Source organism: Pipra filicauda, unplaced genomic scaffold (assembly GCF_003945595.2).
Source record: "Pipra filicauda isolate LSUMZ 115617 unplaced genomic scaffold, ASM394559v2 scaffold193_size2426894_pilon, whole genome shotgun sequence".
Taxonomy (NCBI): Eukaryota; Metazoa; Chordata; class Aves; order Passeriformes; family Pipridae; genus Pipra; species Pipra filicauda.
The window spans coordinates 1,486,634-1,506,864 of NW_024104302.1; the positions used below are offsets into that span (position 1 = coordinate 1,486,634).

At 41.7% G+C, this 20,231-nt stretch overlaps 2 protein-coding genes across 7 annotated transcripts in view; one reads left to right on the forward strand and one right to left on the reverse strand.

Annotated features, from left to right (window-relative positions):
- Positions 1 to 3,660, reverse strand: part of LOC114000946 (G protein-activated inward rectifier potassium channel 1-like) — a 10,334-nt gene extending 6,674 nt beyond the window's left edge. The window contains exon 1 of one of the 2 annotated variants that reach the window (XM_027745757.2): positions 2,438 to 3,487. In XM_027745757.2, the coding sequence (XP_027601558.1) occupies positions 2,438 to 3,088 (651 nt within the window). In that variant the 5' untranslated portion in view covers positions 3,089 to 3,487. Of the gene's footprint in view, positions 1 to 2,437 lie in introns of both variants that reach the window. The other variant, XM_027745766.2, reaches the window with a different exon arrangement.
- MPP3 (membrane palmitoylated protein 3) lies at positions 3,242 to 20,066 on the forward strand. 5 transcript variants are annotated; one of them, XM_027745619.2, is made up of 19 exons: positions 3,242 to 3,336; positions 5,695 to 5,805; positions 6,196 to 6,314; positions 6,817 to 6,894; positions 7,026 to 7,106; positions 7,625 to 7,762; positions 8,693 to 8,786; positions 9,550 to 9,635; positions 10,511 to 10,585; positions 11,584 to 11,780; positions 12,697 to 12,761; positions 13,171 to 13,191; positions 13,744 to 13,785; positions 14,647 to 14,811; positions 15,512 to 15,592; positions 15,994 to 16,087; positions 16,831 to 16,939; positions 17,773 to 17,895; positions 18,768 to 20,066. In XM_027745619.2, exons 2-19 carry the CDS (start codon positions 5,781 to 5,783, stop codon positions 18,948 to 18,950), a joined length of 1,776 nt encoding a protein of 591 aa, XP_027601420.1. In that variant the 5' UTR covers positions 3,242 to 3,336; positions 5,695 to 5,780; the 3' UTR covers positions 18,951 to 20,066. The 5 variants fall into 5 exon arrangements, with proteins under 5 accessions (XP_027601420.1, XP_027601394.1, XP_027601430.1 ...); XM_027745593.2 differs by lacking the exon at positions 3,242 to 3,336 and adding an exon at positions 3,535 to 3,640; XM_027745629.2 differs by lacking the exon at positions 3,242 to 3,336 and adding an exon at positions 3,535 to 3,640 and having other exon boundaries at positions 18,771 to 20,066.
- Positions 20,067 to 20,231: the final 165 nt, after the last annotated feature.

Sequence of the window (20,231 nt, forward strand, 5' to 3'; positions counted from 1 at the left end):
CAGTCCTCAGCTTTCTGAATCAAAACGTCCTACACCATCTGAAACACTGCACAGAGCACTTTACACTCCAACACCATCATGTTTATCAATCACACCTGTAATCCCATCAAGAGAAGATAAGAATAGCTGGCGTAATTAAGTTTTAAAAAATCAATACTGATCACCATACTGCCTGAGGCACATGAGGAAGGTCCAGAAACCAACAGGCAGAAAAATAAAGCTCACTGTGACACTGAAAAGACCAGGATCTGAAACTGCAGCGTTTTCAGCAGCTAGTTCAAACAGCTTTTTACTGTTTCTCGCCCCAGGATTTTGCTTTTTCCTGCTTCTACACTACTCAATGTAAATTAGAAAGACTCAGGTTTCTGGAAAAGTTTTTGCTGAGACACACACAGTTAGTTTTGTAGCTGTTCTCCAAACTCACCACGACCCAGCCTAAAAAGAGCTCCAGCCTTTTGCACGACATCACTACACTGTGCTGCTGCACAGTCCCTGGACACAAAGAAGAGCCAGCACAGTGTGGTGACAGTGGTGGCACCACTGCAATCTCCTAAATATCTTAGGGCATACATCACACTGCCAGTAAATGCCATTCAGACAGACTCAGGTTGGTGTACTTTCTTTACAAAGGGTAAAGAGCTCCATTGGTCCAACCAAAACACTACACTCACTACTAAAAAGATCTCCTATGTCAAGGACAAAAGTGTGATAAGACACTTGAACAGCCACTGTTGACTGCTAGAATGATGTGTCCAGTTCAACAGGCACTTTCACAAAACGAGGAGGATTTACAGAAAGTCACAGGAACTAATACCACACCTTGCAGTGAGGACTGAGGGGGCAGCTGGTGCACATTCACTTTTAATTTTTCCACTGTTCATAGCTTATATTTGCCAAAGGTTGCAAAGCAGCTTTAAGACAAGTCATGGGCATGACAACTGTACAAAAAAAAAAAATCAAGAACTGCTCACTGATTCATTGCCTAGCCTATCCTAAGCTGGCTATCCTAAGAGAAATTGGTCAAGCAGATCCATCAATGTCCCTGAGTTTTCTGTCCCAATCATTTGCATATCAGCATTGTGTAGCAACAGATTGTCAGCAGAAAGCACACCTTGTATATTCAGTGTCTTATTTCAAAAAGAATTTATAATGAGCTACCATCACTGTAAAAACAAAACTATGACACTGCTTTTATTCCACTTTGACTTGCATTCCAGCTTGAGAGGAGGCTTTCTGCTAATTTTGAATAGTTAGAGAGCAATAAAAAACATGGTTTAGCTGGCATTCCAATTCCTACAAATATTGCTCTAGTGTAACTCCTGACAGCTTGTTCCCATATATATCCAACATTTTTTTGAATCTTAGTGGATTCTCCATTTTAAATGGTATTCTGCACCAAGAAAAATTAACACCTCAGTCAAGTGTTCTGCCCAGAACAGAAGGAAAACAGCCTTCCATATTTACCATTGCCCAATCACCTACTGCTTCATGGTTATTTCTGCAGATTATTAAAAAGGACAGTTGCTCCAAAGAGTGGGTTACCAGATAGAGTATGAACATTTATAACACTCAGAGACGACATTCTGAAATTAATGTTATCATTGGGATCCCATTTCTGACAGTCCTCCCCAGGTGTGCTCCCATGACAAGACACAGCTGCTGAGAGCTGCTGTGTTGCTCCACCTCAGCAATTCTATACAGTGTTTTTCTTCCATTCAGCTCCACCTGATTTATCTTCCAGACCTTCGTGCCTGCCAAATTCCACTGTCTCCTTATAATTTATTTGTTTTGTTATGATCTTTGAGTTTCAGTTTTCTTGCATTCTGAATTATGTTAACCATCGTCAGTGATTATTAAATAGGTACTGGTGACAATCAAAGGGTCTTCCCACTAAAGCACCTGTACAACCCCTCTGAAATGCTAGGAGGTCACTAGCTGGAACACTGGGATAAAGCTCTGCAAGTTCAAGATCACCAAGTTTCCCCAAGGGGAAGAGGAGGTCAAGGCTGATATTTGTCCTTTATCAATTCTTTCTTTCCAGCCATCACCTGCTAAGGAGCATGCCTCAGTACCCTTCCTGCAGCTATCCTGCATCCTGACACATCCATCCTTCTGCCAGCCTCACAATCCACCGGAATGCCCCTGGGAGGTCTCTGATGAGGCTGTTTTTCCCTGTGCCAGCTTGGCTCTTCCATGGCTCCTCCTATGGCCAGCCACTGCGACTTCTTCACAGTCCTTCGCACTGCCCCTCTCACTCACACACCGAGGGCCAGGGCAGCTCTCCCCGGGCCAGGGCAGAGCCCACCAGCAGCAGCAGCAGGGGCTGCACAGGGGAAGCCCCATGACAGCTGCACTAGGGACACAACGCTGCACTTGGCTCACGCTGCCCACTTGAACCCGGGTGCCCCGTGCCACCCGCTGTCGTGCCAGCCCTTACCTTGATCAGCTTGCAGCGGATCTGGGCAGACACCATGTGGCTGTTGCGGAGGTTGCCGACACGAAACATGAGGCAGAGCCTCCCATCCCGCTGCGAGATGACCGCGGCGCGGCTGAACATGAGCGTCTCGGCTCGCTTCTTGGGCTGGGACATCTTGATGAACATGCAGCCGATGAGGAACGCATCGACCACGGAGCCCAGCAGCGACTGGAAGAGGAAAAGCACGATGCCCTCGGGGCAGCGCTCGGTGATGTAGCGGTGCCCGTAACCGATGGTGGCCTCGGTCTCTATGAAGAAGAGGAAGGCGGAGGGGAAGTTGTACACGTTGGCCACGCAGGGGCTGTAGGTGTCATCGTGCGCCTGGTGCAGGTCACCTCGCAGGTAGGCGATGCCCCACCACATCGAGGCCATCACCAGCCACGCCACCGTGTAGGTCAGCAGGAAAATGAGCAGGTTCCAGCGCCACTTGAGGTCCACCAGCGTGGTGAAGAGGTCGGAGAGGTAGCGGCTGCTCTCGCCGCCCAGGTTCCCGTGCTGCACGTTGCAGCGCCCGTTCTTGTCCACGAAGCGCTGCCGCTCCCTGCGGGCGCTGCAGCGAGCGGGGCCCACGGCCTGGTACTCGTCCCCGAACTTCCTGCGCACGGCCGACATGCTGCGGGCCGCCGCGATGCTCCGCGGGCGCGGCGAGAACGCGGCGGGGCGGGAGGGGCGGCCGGACCCCGCCGCCTGCGCGCAGCAGCCGCCGCCGAGCGCGGCGCCGGTGCCCGGGGCACGGGGCGCACCCGGATGCCGGCGGAGCGGGGCTCGGGAGCCGCCAGCGCTGCCCGCTCGCCGGCAGCACCGGGGGAAGATGCGGAGCGGCCGCGGCCTGACGGGGCACACGCCGAGCGGCCGGAGGGGTGAGCCGGGCGCGCCAAGCCCCGGGGAGGGGACAACGGCGAGGGCGGCCGGCGCAGCCCCGAGAGCTCCGGCGGTCAGGGCGGCGGGGCCCGGAGGGAGCCGCTGCGGGCTGCGCACACCTCCGACCGCAGCCCGGCCGCCCTCCCGGCCGCGGGCAGGTTGGGGGCGGGAGGGAGGCGGCGCGTAGAGCGGCTCCGAGGGCGCATGAGCGGGGTGCGCACCGGGATGCGGGGACGCGAGTGTCGGGAGCCGCTCTGAGGCCTCCGGAGCGGCCTCCGGCCCCGCACAGGCCCGCACCCGCAGGTAAGGGCGGCCCGGCGGCAGCGCCGGTCCCGGGGCGCGGTGGCAGCGCCGGCAGAGGCGGCCCCATTGTTCGGCCGGGCGGGGTCGGGCCGGGCTCCCGGCGCCGCCTCCGAGGTGCGGGGCCCGGCGTGACCGGAGCCCGCGGCACCGCCGGGTCTGCCCGGCGGGCTCGGGCCGAGCGCGGGGACTCGGGGCCGTACCCGGCGGGGGCCCCGCGGAGGTGCGGCTGGGGCGGTGCTCGCCAAGCGCGGCCTCAGGGCTGGGAAGCAGGTCGGGAACGGAACGTGTGGCTGCTGATGTGCGGGAAGCCCGGGACGTAACTTCGCCCCGCGCTCGGTTGAGCCGTGAAGGGGTCCGGCCGCACAAGCCTCGGTGCCCGGGCTCGGTGGAGCGCACGAAGAACGCTCTCTCCGGGCTGGCAGAGCCCTGCCCGGGGTGCCGGTCCGGCCTCGCCCCGCTCCGCCCCGCCGGTGTCCGCCGGGCCCCCGCAGCGCCCAGCACGGGCCGTGCCCCCGAGGTGGGGCGGCGGAGGGAGAGCCCGGCCCCGCGGGGCCCAGCGGGAACGCTGTGCCCTCCTCTCCGTGCCTCGCTCAGCCGTGGGAGAAGCCGCTCTTTTAGTGCTGCGGTAGGTGCAGTACCCAGCGAAAGACTTGTCTCACTCAGAGTTGGACGCGAGGAGAAATCCTGTGTAATGGCCATCGGTACTCGGGCCCTGTTTCCTACAGGTGTATTGTCTGACCTTATCGCTGGGGTGATCTTCTCCCGGCAAGATGTTAAACTGCTTTCTGAAATGGGATCTGCTGCTTTGGATGATATTAATCTGGATTACAGAAGCTTTGTGTTGTATTAAGCTGTGAACCACAATAGGTTTATTTTCCAAGGTAATGGGGATATGCCAAATCACATTATGCTTCTGTTTAATCCCCTACTTTGACCCCATGTAGAGCGTCAGAGTGAGATTTCAACACTCAGTTCATTTGAAAACTCACTTAGGTTTTGATACCCAGTTGGACTAATTAATTGTATGGTAGAAAATACAGGGTGCAAAACAGAGGTGACTGTTGAGCTTAACATTTCAGTATGTTGTAGAGTAACTCAGGAATCTGGAAAATTCTGACTAGGTATATGCTAATTTGCCATGCAATACTGTGGTATTTTAAAAGGAAGCTATTTTAAAAAATGTTGAATTGGAAAACCATCAAACTTGCAATCAAAATATCAGAGATTTATCTGCGAGTAGAAACACAAGGAACATCCTTTATTGCATTTAGCAAAGAGTTGGAGTATCACACGTTCCTTTGTAATACTTTATGTGTGCTGCTATGGCAGTTTTTTTTAATGCAAATATTTGTCTGATGAATTTTTGTAAGCATGAAAAAGATTTTAAGTGCCTTGGAATACAGTGTTTCATCTTGGACTGATAATTATAAGCATAAATTCAGTTTTGCCTTTTTTAAAAACAATTGCTCTGGAGTCATTTGCTCTCAGTGACAAGAGAAATCTGCACTAAAAGCATCTAAAGCAATTTCTGAGCAATGGAGAAGTAGCCTTGCTTGTTGAAACATCCTTAGTAGCTGTGACCAGGGTTGATAGAGTGACAGTCTTATTATTAGCTTTAATGGAATTGTAGTATGGTGTTCATCAGAATTCCAGGGGGACATACATTCCTTTGAGATGTGCTTTTAGGAAGCCACAGAACATCTTGTGATGTGGCATCTTCCTGCCTGCTCTCTCTGTTTCTGCATCTGATGTTTATCAAGGCTTTTAAACATCCATTCTCTTCTGTCTTTCCAGACAGTTACTTAGACCTGTGAAAACTACCTCTCTAGAGGGATGCTCTCTTTAGCATCAGCCTTGTCTGAGATACCATATGGTTATTGTATAACCTGGTATTTTTCATTGTTTTACTTGTGTAGAAGAATAACTGCAGAACTCTGCTCTATTTAGGTTAAACTGAACACTTGAGGGAAAGATGTACTAGGAATTCACTATTTTTACCTACTTGCCATTTTTCTCACATGCTTGAGCTTAGGTGCTGTGTTTGCTCGTTTCAGGACTGCCTCTGAATCACAGTCCAGAAAGAAGAAACAATTGTGTTGATTGAAGCTGAACATTTGCCTCTAAGATTAAGAACAAAGCCATGCCAGTGCTTTCTGAAGACTCAGGTAACTAAGCTGCATGTTTTCAACAGAACAGTGACTGAAATCTTAGTGTTTCACACAGGAAATCAGTTCAAATTGGCAAGTTGTTCTAGAACACAGAATAATTAACATGAAGGGGAAACTTCATGTTAATGTAAGGTAATGTTTTTTTAAAAAATATATATTGCTTTGGTAGCTTTTGCCTTAACATGATAATTGTTATATCTTAAGCTGTGTTTGCCACTTATGAAGGGAGCATTGCAAAATGAGTGGTAGATAAACACAAGTCTCTGCAAACTTGATAATCACCAATGTGGTACCCAAGTAAGTGTAGTAGCTGTTGAGTCTGCAGGAGAAGGTCCCATGAGAAATGCTGTGTACAATGTTTTTGTTCTGTCCTGAATCTGAATTTAGGATTGCATGAAACTTTGGCCCTTTTGACATCTCAGCTAAGACCTGACTCAAATCATAAAGAGGAAATGGGATTCCTTAGGGATGTCTTCAGTGAAAGGAGTCTCAGCTACCTCATGAAGGTAAAAGTTTATTTAAGTATGTACATTTCCTTACAGTTTACTTATTCTCTGTATTTATCAACTTATTCTCTTGATTTATCAACCATTTACTTTGCCAAAACTGCTTTTTTTTTAAGAATTCCGTACCAACCAAAGTATGTGTGTTTAAGCACAAACATTAAGAACATTTGACAATTAACATATTTTGTTCAGGAAGAAACATCTCTGCTCTGATTGCTAAAATGAAGATACAGTGCCCTGTAACTAAAAAGTAGTCTGAGGTGGCTGCATTTTTTTTACTTACACTGCTAAAGTCCTTACAGATTTTCTGGCTGTCTGAAACTATCACGAGTAAAAAGAAAACTAGAAGACTCCTAAACAAAAAAAGTAACCCCAAGAGAGATTATTTTCCTGACACATCTCAGAAAAATTATATTCCTTAAATAGAAAAATATTCTGGTGTAGGTATATTTAGGAAGTTTTGAATCTTTCTGTAGAAATGTCTCTGAGTAATCTTTTTCAGATTCATGAAAAACTCCGTCATTATGAAAGGCAGAGTCCAACTCCTGTTTTACACAGTGCAGCAGGATTAGTTGAAGATGTAAGTCAAAAATTCCTGTCTCCTGCTTTTCCTGTTATTTAAGCCTGCTTTTCTAATACATCAGAGCTTTGCAATTGGATCTTGTTTGGTGGACTCCTTTAATTTTGGGCCTGCAAATTTTTATTTTGAAGGTAATAGAAGAGTTGCAGACTGCACCAGTGAATAATGAAGAAAAAGAGCTACTTCAGCTGCTGTCAACACCTCATCTCAGGGTAAAAAACCACACTGGGGACTTTAACAAAATCCCTTTGCACAATTGCAATGGAACATTTTGTAGCAGAAAAATTTTATTGAAGTGTCCCAAAGAGAAAGGAAAAACCTCTTGCAAACTGTAGTTCTGTTCCACTGTGATTTCCTGCCCAGGTTGTGGGATGCAAAGGGAATTGAGAAGACACAGCCTTTCCTGCATAATGCATCAGGCTGTCTTCCCTCTGTCCCCTCCTTAATATTTTCTGAGGGAGCAGAATAGAAAAGGAAACCTTTTTGCTTCTCATAGTCCACTCAGGTTTTTTTAGGCTGAGCTTTGTTGTTGCCTGGATTTATTATAAGTATGAACATATACCAGTATATAGTTTACCTGCTGGCTGATGTAGTTGTTGAATCTTTTTTGGAGGTTTTGTGGTGAGGGTGGAAAGGGGGAGATTTAAGTTTGCTGTAATATTGGAAACATGAGAACTGGGAGCTGTAATATTGCTGCATTACATTACTATTTTTTATTTCCTTTATGCAGGCAATGCTTGTAGTACATGACACTGTAGCACAGAAGAACTTTGATCCAGTCCTTCCACCTCTGCCTGATAACTTTGATGATGATTTTGATGAGGAATCAGTGAAAATTGTTCGGCTAGTGAAAAATAAAGAACCCTTGGTACATATTAGATAACCCATTCCTAGTCATAGAACTCTGTAGTTCAAAAGTGTTATTGTGAGTACAGAGGAGACACTTGAAGATGCTGTCAAATAACCAGCAAAAACTAGGAGAGTGTTCTGAAGCCAGTAAAGTAACATAAAAAGAAAACTTTGGTAAATTCACCTTCACAATTTTGCATTGGGATGCTTTATGGACATGGGTTTATAACACCAGTTAACCCAGGGAACACTGTCTCTGAGGAAATTGTATGTGTTGAAGTGATTATGCTTATTATATGTATTAATTCTTTTCATTCTAACATTCAGTGACTTAATATATTCAGTTGCATTAAAGTCAGTGACATGTGGTAAGAGTATGTTTTGATACCTGTGTGTGTAAACATTATATTGTCAAGGTACAAATGGAAGTGGATGAATTGATTTCCTAAGAAAAAACAGTTGTGTTGGGGAATAAATACACTTTTTGTATATGACAGTAGCAGAAGAGAGCAGTGACTTAATTCATGCTAAAGCTGATTAAAGCTTTATATTGCCAGCAGAGCTTGGGGAAGGGGAAAAAAAGATCTAATTATTTGGCTTTTGTTGCTTTTATATGTAAAAGTGCTGCCTGTATTGTATAAAGATTAGAAGACAAAGAGAAAGTTTGTTGTAACAAATCCTGTTTTGCACACTTGAGTGACTTGATGACCACAATAATGTAGGCAGTGTAAGCACTCAGCAAAGTCCACAGAAAGGAAGGGGTGTGTACCTTCCCCTAATGGGCAGGCAAAAGTTAAATAACAGTGAAAACTGTCAAGGAGAAAGAGAAAATCAACTGAAAAATTAATTCCAGTTTAAAAGATGAGGTAGTGCACATGTTATTTCACTGCTTGCTGTATTCTAAGCAAATTTCTTACAGTTTCTTGTTGGGGGGGTTGTTTTATTTCAGGGAGCCACCATCAGAAGAGATGAGCACACAGGAGCTGTGGTTGTGGCAAGGATCATGAGAGGTGGTGCAGCTGATCGCAGTGGTATGAGCAGTGGTAAATTTCTGAAGGAAAGGGGATTTTAAATTGCATTTGTAAACTTCTGGTTTCCTAAGCGTGCACTTGGCGTTTCTGTATTTCATCAGTAATCTATTAATCTACTTACATGGGGTTTTTTTCTGAAATGGCCGCTAGGAAAAAATGCAAACAAAGATAGAAGGAGTAGGCTCGAGCTCTAGAAGAAAGAAAAGAATGTTTTTTACTTTTAATTTTGGTTTATTCCGGTTGTTATGTGTTGTTTTCTGTGTGCTTTACTGAGAAATTCTTTTATGTTGGGTAACAGTAGCTATAATAAGTACAACATTTCTTACTGAACTGGATAAGCAAACCTAAAACTTGTAGAGTCTCTTCATGGCTTGTTAAAAAAAATGAGTCTAGCATTCTTTCTAGTGTTGATCTGTCGTGTCATTCCTGCCTTTACAGTCAGCAGTGTGTTTCCTGACTTTACAAGATTTTGATCACCCTCATGCAGCTATTCCAATTTTATATTCTTAATGCTGATGGAAATAGAGGCAGTGGTTTTCCAGAGCATCTTGCCACATGTTGTTTATCTGCATGCTGGTCTCCTTTAAGACTGTGCTGCATGAAAAAAAATGCCATGTGGAATAAGGGCAGGAGACTTGGAGGCACATTGCCAACAAAGGCAATAGTATTAAATCTATCAAGCTGGATGAGGGAGGAGAGCAGGTACATGCTAATGACTTAGGCTGGACATCAGAGGAGTGGTAGACCTATTTTAATTTATTTGCCATCTTTTCAGGTCTTGTCCATGTTGGAGATGAACTAAGAGAAGTCAATGGTATTACTGTGCTTCACAAACGACCGGAAGAAATAAGTCAGATTTTGGTCTGCACTGATTTTCATTTCAAGATCTTTTCTGTTGGGTGATCTAGTAATTACAATAGATGATAAAATTTAACCATGAGTTTTAAATATAGAGCTAAAAGATGCAATCCCTGCTTGTCTTTGCATTAAGAGTTTTTCTTCTCCCAGTGGATTAGTCTTCTCCTTTTGACTTCAGAAACTTCTGCGAACTGGATCGGTACCAAGTAAGATACAAATATAAAGTTAACATGTTGCTCTGTCAAGAACGTCCCTTTAGTGCTTTGTTTATGACAAGCAAATTGCAAATTATAAGTACATTCCTGTTTGTCTGTGTTTCCTTTTTAGTCTGTGCAGAATAGCAGGCTTCTCTGGGACACAGTTCATCTTATCCAAAATAAGGCATCTAAAATAGATCAGATAAACCTATTCTAGATTTCTGATGCATCCAGAAGTGCTTTTTAATTTACTATAACTAATAGTTGACATTTACTAGCAAAGATTTCTAGAATAAAAGTAGATGTTTGTTTTGTTGATGTTTAGTCTGCAAAAACTTAAGTTAGTCTCATACTAAAAGCCACAGAAGTATTTAACACCCTGTGAACTCTAGTCCAGAAATTAATGCAGTTGCTAAAAGCAAATGAAGGAATTTTAAGGCAGATCTTAATATGTTCTAGCCAAGTAGTTACTGTGGATGTCTCCATGGGTAAGACACTGTTGTGGAAGATTCATGGAACACCGTGATTGTCTCTGTAATGAAGTTAAAATAGTGGATTAGCTTGGCCTGTTACTGTTCTGAGAAGAAGAGACAGCTGCTAGCTCCTTAACTGGAGCTTGAATAGTCTGCACTGTATCCTTGTCCTGCTTTCAAAAGTAAAAATCATTTCTCTGTTTCTCAGGCTCAGTCTCAGGGGTCGATAACGTTAAAAATAATTCCAGCCATCAAAGAAGAAGATCGTCTAAAAGACAGCAAGGTACTGAAATGCTGAAGCACACATTTTCCTGTTGATACATTCTGGCATCTCTGTAAATGCAACATTCCTGCTGTGTCACTGAGAAGTGTCACAGACACAGAATTGAACTACAAAGCCAGTGGAGTGGTTTCTTGTGCAGTGCTCTTTTATTGAACAGAACTACTTGGATGAGTTTTCTCCTCTTCATCATCTTGGCACGTGTTCTGTCATAGCATTTCTGAAATCTAGTGTCTTCTTTTTTTGTTCATGTAGTTAAAATTGGTGTTCCTGCTAGTCTTCTCTTACCATCCCAGCTGCAGTCTGTCCATGATCTCTGGGCATTTTGCCATTCCCTTGAGTCAGATTAGCCCTATCTACTGCCAGAGCTGCATTCATCATGTGACCCCCCCATTAGCAAACTTCAACACACATCTCAAAGTGCTTTATCTGAAGCACTTGATCCACTTGATCATCTCCTTGAGAGGGAATCCCTGTTCAGCTGGTCCCTTACAAGATTCCTCTGTCAGCCTCTTTCTGCTTCCCTGCTCTTGGTTGCCAGATTTTTCTTTGAAGCCCACAGGTCACTTTTTAAAGTGATGTGTTGAGTAGTGTTAAGATACAAATCCAAAGGTGAATAGTAGATTTTGATGTATTAAAGGAACATTTTAGGGACAGTCTTCATAATTGGGCAACTTGACAGTAAATCCATTTTTATTGTTTTCTCCCCTTTTTTTTCCTCCATTTCTCTGTTGCATTTTCTACTTGATGTAGGCTGTGGTCTGTGTTTCTTGGGGCTTTGATCTTTTGAGTCTCATGTTCCACAATGCCAATATATAATGACTGTGTATGTGCTTGAAAGTTAAGCTTATTTTACTGCATGAGTGGTTAAGTCATAATACAGCTGTGCTCGAAGGAGAGATGAAGTGTATGTATAGTGTTAGCACTGGGGAAAGCCTTTTGAAGGCAGCTTGAAATTCCAAATAGGACAGGAAGAAATGATGTTTTACTTTCTTTTAAAGGTATTTATGAGGGCACTTTTCTGCTATAACCCCAAAGAAGACAAAGCCATCCCTTGCCAGGAGGCTGGGCTGCCATTTAAGAGGCGACACGTCCTAGAAGTTGTGAGCCAAGATGATCCCACATGGTGGCAAGCCAAGCGTGTTGGAGATACCAACCTCAGGGCAGGCTTGATCCCCTCCAAGCAGTTCCAAGAAAGGTTTGTCAGCAGAGCTGATAGATTTATTTTTTTTCACACATTGATTTTTATGCCTTTTTTTTTTTTTTTTTTGACAGAAAATGAAGGGCAGGGTCATGCCAGGATGAGTACAGATGCTTAGAGAAAAGCACTAAAATGCTCTATTCTCTTATAGAATAAACTTCCTAGTTTGCTTTGGATAGTTTGCTATTGACTTAACACTTTGTAGCATGAGAACAGAAACACTTGCTAAATGAACCTATGAAATGAGATGTGGAATATCAGTCTCTTAACCCTCTTGCCTTATGGAGAGACTGTATTTCACAGCCTTGTACATCCACAGTATGAGGGAAAATGTTGATTTATTGTAACTATTTTGAATTTATGCATGTAGTAATAGTAAAAAATGTATCTGATCTCTCTTCTGGCTCCTCAGGGAGTATTTAGCTTGGACTGGGATACCTTCTAGAGCTTGAAGCTTCTCTGCTTTCACAGCAAGATATGTGTATCTTCTCAAGCAAAAATACCCCTCAGTTCTTGTCTTTACAGTACAGAAGTCTGATATTTAAGTCTTATATTTAAGAAGGAATCTGATTTAAGCCAGTGGTCTCACTGTGTGATTCTTACTGCAAATCACTGGATGTGTTTTCTTTGAATTGTAGGTGTTACAGAGGTGGGGGGTCTGAGAATTAAAACAGGTCTGATTCTATTCTGGCCTCCACAATTTCCATGAGGTTTCTAGTGGAGGACTTGGCTCTGCTATATGAAAGCTCACAGTTTTAAAGAAAGCCCTTTAAATTGTTGAATCAGAGACATTTTAAATTTTAAAGGAAAAGCTCTGTTTTGTTCTTTATTTTCAATGCTAGGTGTATAACATGCTATAAACCCTCTGTAATTCTGAGCTGACACATCTAAAATACAGTTATTTTCTATTCAGACGACTGACTTACAGAAGAACAATAGGCACTCTGCAGAATGCCAGAACTCTGAAGAAACCATTATGTAAGTCTGTTCTGGTCTTTCAGTAATGTTTTGGTACTTAGTTTTCTTTTGCTACAAAGAGGAGGGAAGATGCTCAACCCAATTATAAAATAACATTGCTGATTTAAATGAAGCTTTTTCAAATTAGTTTCCATTACACTCACTGTAATGAGGATTGCTACTTAAGCCTTTTCTCAGATGTTCCCAAGACAGTTAAACTGATAACTGCTTAGAATACTAAATTGCAGCCCAGAAATCCTTTAATCAGTTGATAAGGGTTTATTACTTCAGTTGTGTTTTTTTTTTAAGATAGAAAAGCCTTTTAAGCAATCAGACCAGAAGAACCTTCCTTTCCATTCTCTCTAATTTTGCTCAATTATTTGTCTGTCTTTTAATATCATTCCAACTCTGCCTTTCATGCTAACTACAGATGATCAGTCCTCTGACAAAGGTAGGTCCTCTCCTACATCCAAAGTGTTTTCTAAAACACTTGCTACACCCTTAAACAAAGGGAAAAGTAGATGTATTGTTCCTAGGACAGTTTCTTTATGAATTATTATTTAAACTAATTTAATTCAGATTGATGACTCAAGTAATGATAACTTCCAAATTTGCTCTTGATTCAAGAGAAAAGATTTGTGTCTTCTGATACACGTTCTGTAGGTTTCTGAGTGAGCTTGAAAGAGTTAAATACAGTCTTTGTATCTGGCATGTTTAAAAAATAAAGAAATATTGGGGTTCAGCATTCTAGGGCACCTCTGTCAGTCCAAAGTGATTTGTCTTCATTGCTCATTTGGACTGTTTTCTGCATTATTTTCATTATAAGCAACTGTGGTGGGCTCATGCAGTTTATATGTCACTGTGCCTTTCCAAATATCAGGTATTTGGTGTTCAGCTCTGCATGCTGTAGTATTTTTCCACATTGCACATGCTTCTTGAGATTCATATTCCTGGTATCCCTCTCTGTGCCCTACCCCCAACCTCCTTGCTTTTTAATTTACAGAGGACTGTGACTGTGAAGGATATTTCAATGGACAGTACATAGGTGAGAAACCAAAATCCCTTTCCCCTTCCCCCTCACCCCCCCCAGCATAAAAACAAAACAAACAAAAGAACAAAAACCCACCCAAAAAACCCACCTCCCCATTAAAAAGTGAAAATTTGCCTATGTTGACTTTTAACCCCCAAAATTACCACAAAGTAACATCTAATTAATTTATAATATATTATATTAATATATAATATATATAACATATACAATATATAATATATATAATATATTATATATCTAACATATACAATATATAATATATATAATATATTATATATATAATGTATTATATATGAAATATAATATATATTAATGTATATTAATTAATTATTAATAAATATATGCTATATAATATATAGTTACATAATATATGTATTATACATATATAATATATAATATATTACATATTAACAATATAATATATTTTAATGTTAATTATATATATATTTATATATAAATGTAGTACATAAATACAAATAAAAATAAATATATAAATAAAATATAATAATATTATCTATTATGTATTATATGTTATATATTAATGGTTTGACATTAAAATGTGAATTTCCCATACATTCATAAACTAGATTATCTCTGTGAAGAGGCATAGTTGGACTTTGGCATAACCAACTGAAGGTGATATGAGAAGGTTTTTAATATAGTTTGGGTGCTTGGTTTTCTACATCATATGCAAATTCTCATCTATAATATTAGCAAATATGCACTGATTTGATTATTAAAAAAAAAATTGGTGGGAATAACTTGCATTCCAAGCCAGTAACTTGTAGCTGAACGAGCTGGAAAATGTGGATAAGTGGAGACACGTGTGAAAATCTCTTTTGCTTTCCTGCCCAGCTGGTTTACGCAGGAGCTTTCGATTAAGTCGAAAAGAGAAGGAGAACAGTGTGAATGAAGGCAAGCAAGCAGAGCAGGCTGATGCAGCAGAGTTCCTCACATATGAAGAAGTCACAAAGTATCAGCAGCAGCCTGGGGAACAGCAGAGGCTGGTGGTTTTGATTGGTAAGATGCACAACTGGTGCAAAATTCTTCATCTTTCTCCTTCTTCCCTTATCACCTGCACTGCAAAAGGCTTTCTTTCAGTGTTTTGTTTGGGTTTTTGGTGGGTCCTGGTGGGTTTTTTAAAAGGTTTTTTCTGGTTTTGGTCAGAGGTTGCTCTTTTATTTCAAATTACATTAAAAAACAAACCAACCAACTGAAAAAAAGCAATCAAACTCACCAAATCCTCCTAAAAATAATGATGCAGGACTATTTCTCATTTCTCTGATTCACCTTCCATTGATTCTCACTCAAACATGTACACTTAAGCTATTGGAACAATTGATGAAGAGGTAAATGTCAAAATTATCTAACAAGATCTTGCATGCAACTTTAATTCAGTAGGTTTATCAGCTTTGTGAGAAGCAAGTTTCCCAGGATGGCCTAGAAATCAAGGGTATCCCATAGAACTTGAGTGCTAAGATTACAGATTTTCTGACTTGGTGTCTGCCAAATGTTTGTCCCAACAGCTGCTCAAGGAATTCAGTTTGTTCCTGGTGATGTTCTCCAAAGTAGAATCTGATGGAGCAGGTCATGAGGCCTCTCATGGACAGGTTTCTTCAGGCACATTCCCAAATCATCTTTTTTGTGTGAAGCTGATACATTTATTCCCTGCAGTATTCCATGCCACACAGAAATCAATCAATCAGTTTTATTTTATTAGGTTGCTTGGGGGCCAAATTAAGTGAGCTCAAGCAGAAGGTTGTGTCAGAGAACCCACAGGAGTATGGGGTTGCAGTTCCACGTGAGTAAAATTTACTAACTTGTGTGTGTTTATTTATTCCTTAAATGCTGTCTAATAAATATAGTGCCAGCTGCACTGATGAATGATAATTTGTGTTCTGACTGTTGCATGTTTTAGGAGGAGTTAAAATTATTTTTCTCATTGTAATATATTATATTTGCCCTTAATAGATGAATAAATCATTATGTAACTTTACACGTGTGCATTTTGGAATTCTGCCAGATCAGTGGGGTGTTTTTTTGAATTGTGTTTTCCCAAGTGAACAGATTGCATTTTCTCAGTGTCTGTAAAAAACAGACTGTGGCTCGCAGAAAGAGCTGGTGTGAAAAACTAGTATGTTAAGAAAACATTGTTTGCAAAGGCTGATATGTCTCCCATGTCTTGCTTCCATTCTCTTCTAGATACAACCAGGTCAAAGAAAAGTCATGAGAAGGAGGGAGTAGAATACAATTTTGTGTCTAAGCAATCATTCGAGACAGACGTGCAGCAAAACAAGTGAGTTAATTTTAAAACACTGGTACAATTGACTATTTAAAAATATACCTCCTTCAGTCTTGCATGATGTGGACACCAAAATGGGATGTCAGGTTGGAGTAGCTGTGTTAGAAGGGTTCTGCTTTCCAAGTCAAAAGCTCTTGATTCCATCTGGACTGTCAGAGCAAACTCAAAGATTTAGTAAGAAGCAAATCAGGAATAACACAAGACTAGGAGGAGGGTCCTAAGTTTGAATTTAAACCTGCATATCATAAGTGTTGTGATTGGTCAGAACTGAATCTAGTGAGAGTAACAGATACTGATTCTGCATTTAGTGTGATGGGTAGCAAGTTTTATTCACAAGCCTGCTTTAAAGTGTATGATAGAGTGAATCTGTGGCTACAAAGGACTTCTTGGGAGATTGTGTTTCCTCAGAGTTTTGACGAGTCTTCCAAAAGATGGAAGGATTGCAGTCCCATTTCCTGACTAGCTTTATTCTATTTTCTGTGAAAAACATCTTTTCTTCTTCCCCATTTTGTCAGTAGTGCTGATTAGCTGTTAGTGACATGGGAAGAAGACTATTGCTACAAAGCAACCAGAAAGAAAAAAAAAAAGAGAGAGAAAAAGAAATCCTTTCCTACCTGTCCCTGATTTTCTGCCTTTCTCCTCCTCATTTGACTACTGTGACTTCAGCAAACAGCTGTCAAATGTTCTAAGTTAAATATTCTTTGGAGATGGTATTTAAAAATGTATTGACTTTTTAGATTTGTGGAACATGGAGAATACAAAGAAAATTTATATGGTACAAGCCTGGAGGCAATCCGGTCTGTGATGGCCAAGAAGAAGGTTTGTTTGGTGGATGTGGTACCTGAAGTAAGTTCTGCATCTTATTTTAAAGAATGCAAATATTGCTTATTATGCTGCCAGCCTAAGTCACTGGTGTTGTTCACCAGTTGTGGCTGCTTACCCTCCAGAGAACAATGAACTTGTGTCTCCTGGCCTGGCCTCCAGCTAAGCAGTGCAGTGGTGACAGTTCCTGGATGTCCTGTTAATACAGCCTGGATGTCACTTTAGTGGCTCTCACTGTGGGACTTTTCCCTTGCTGGAGGGGTCATGTGCATCACTGGCCTCACCTGCTCAAGTCCTACACAGAATATTTGGAGCATTGTTGTTTTTTCCACTCTAGTTTCTCTTGCCTCTGAAGCACATTACTAATCATCCTAAGCAGTGCCAGTAGACCTGGTCTTAATTCCTCCATGCTGTGAGTTAATCTTTGAAATTTTGATTCAGATCTTGTAACTGGGCTAGGAGAAGACTTGTAATACTACCTCAGGTGAATTCCAGGTTTAAAATTTCTGGTGTTTGACCACTTGAGCAAAGCAAACCATAACTTGCCCATGAAGTCAATTTTTTTTTTCTACTTTCCCCAGTATTTTTTGCCAGGTCCTTTCTCCTTGGTATCACAGTGCATAGTAAGGCAGGTGTGTAGTTAAGGCCATGCTCCAAATACTCTTGTACTCCAGCCAGGACACTGACATGAACCTTTCTTTTGAAGACCAAAAGATTACTGAGGTCAAATGTATAGCACACAGGACTTCACACCACAGGGTGTCAGTGTGTACTGGTGAAACTGTTGAAAGGAATTTGAGTAGATCATTGACATACCACAAAAGAAGTATGATAACAAAAAAAACATCTGTTCACAGGCAGTAAAGCATTTGAGGACTCCTGAGTTTAAGCCTTATGTCATCTTTGTGAAGCCTCTTATTTCAGAAAAGAAAAAACACGTCCTAAAATCTCCCATGTCAGAAGAAATCTCAGCCCCCCTGGTAAGTATTCTAACTTTTAATCTTCTTTTTACACATGAAAGAAGTATTTGGGCTAGCACTTCTATGACATGAAAGAGCTCCTCTTCCATGACAGCAAGAATGTCAGAGTGGGGCTCTAAGAAGGTCTTGTGCACATATTGCCTTTCAGCTGGAACTTCAGAATGTGATTTTTGACTCTTTATATACTCAAGTTTTAAAGTAACATGAAGCCACGTGCTGCTCTTCCATGTGGACCTGTGTAATCATCGAGGCTGCAGGAGGGGAAGTTGCTACTGAGCTCAGATAAACTGATAATCATTTTACATTCCTGATGAGCAGTCCCATCAAATGGTAACAGTAGTCACTCCAAAGTGACACCCACTCTGGTGTTAATTGGGTACACACAAAATGCAGTATGTGCATGTCTTACAAGGATCAGCTGCAAACTGGTGATGGGTAAATCTGAACAGATTTTACAGTATTACTTTGGGTAACCTGAACTTGAATTTATACACTACAGAACTTTAGTTCACTTGGTAAGTTCTTGTGTAAGCCCTCAAAATTACTGAACTTGGGGCCAGTGGATCCAGCACTCCCTTTCAGCTTTTGAGGAGTGTGATTTCCAGATCTTAGGGTTAGGCAGCAACTCTAAATGCAGTGTCACCATCTTATGCCCCTCCTGTGACATGTTTTTTTTTCCCCACTCCATAAGACCTCTTGCATTTTTTTGAAACAGCCCCTTAATCTCAGTTGCAGTACCTTACACACCTTTTCCTAATGGCTTTTGTTTCACTGTCTTTCAAAGTAATGACCTGTGTGTGCTAATATACTTTAAAATGCTAGTAATTAAAAAGACATGCTGTAATTTCATACCATCATCTTGTGTTGACCAGCAGGATGAAGAACAGCAGGAAATTCTTAATTCAGCAGCATTCATTGAAGAGCAGTATGGCCATTTAATTGACACTGTACTGGTGAAAGAAGATCTCCAGAGTGCATGTAATCAGCTGAAAACCGTGTTAGAGAAGCTAAACAAGGATTCATTTTGGGTGCCAGTCAACTGGGTGAGGTCATAGCTTGTTACCATGTTTTAGGGAAAGATTGTATAAAAATGTCTTGTAAATGAGTGAATTAGAAAAGGGAAATATGTCAAATTCACTTCAAAACTGCTGGTCTGTCTAAAAGGCAATATATAAAGACTGTATGAGGAAGAACTAACAAAGTTAAAAGCTGACACTGCCTCCCTGAATCAAAATTTTGAATAGCAGCTGTCATTTAAAAGTGAATACTCAGACTAAACCAGTCAGTCCAATCTTTTACTGATCTTTAGGCTGTAAATAGTGTATTTTGTACAGTGAGGTTTCACAGAGGGTCCCACACTTCTAAAGCATTTTAGTGCTGAGACACTGACTGACCAGGTGGAATTTTTGTCCTTTGGCCACAACTCTAGCCACAAAATTAGAATAAGGTAGTCTTTGGGAACAAGCTACTTCTTCTGCCCTCTTTCCCAGTCTCTTCCTACTGACACAGGACAAATTTTAAACAACCCATGAGTGCACCTGTATGATGAGCCAGCTGATAAAACAGACACTTTTTTTAGTCTATGTGAAAGTAACTGCACGTGGTTCTAAAATACAACATTTAAGCAGCCTGTTTTCTACAAGACACCTTTGGAAGTGCTACCTGATGGGATACACTCTTGACACCAATGTAGCAACTCCTAAAAGGAGGAGGCTGAAGGACAAAGTAGCTGAGCTACAGGTGGAAATCATCATCCCTGCAGCATTTATGGCTGCCTTTGCTCCAAATCTGGCAAAGGCTTCCAGAGCATCTAGTTGGCCTGAAGAAATCTTAACTGTTAGAAGACCTTGTATATATATTTCAGGAGACTTGAATATACAATATTATTAGATAGGTCTTAATGAGAAAATGCAGAGATGATTCTGGAAGTACCTGTGCTCTGTAATTATTTGGGGGGTGGAGGGACAGTATTGTACAGGTGCATGTTAGCTGTAACTAGTTCCTGGTTTTGCTTGCCTGCTGTGCTCTAATATTTCCTGTGTACTGTGCTCTTTAAACAAGACCTTTTGGTGCACCACTCTTGTTCCTTGCATCTTGACAGTCTGATGTTATTCTTGTTCCATGACATTTAGCAGAACTAAACAATGCATATTAAAAGCACATTTACATACCAGTGTCACTGAATCTACATCACCTCTAGCTCAAGAAGTTGTATGGAACAGCTACACATATCCACCTTCTCCAAATGTATACCATGTAATGTTTAAATAAGTGTAATATTTTAAAAACTGTTTCAGTAACAGCATTTCAAATTATGAAGTGAGCAGATTAATCTT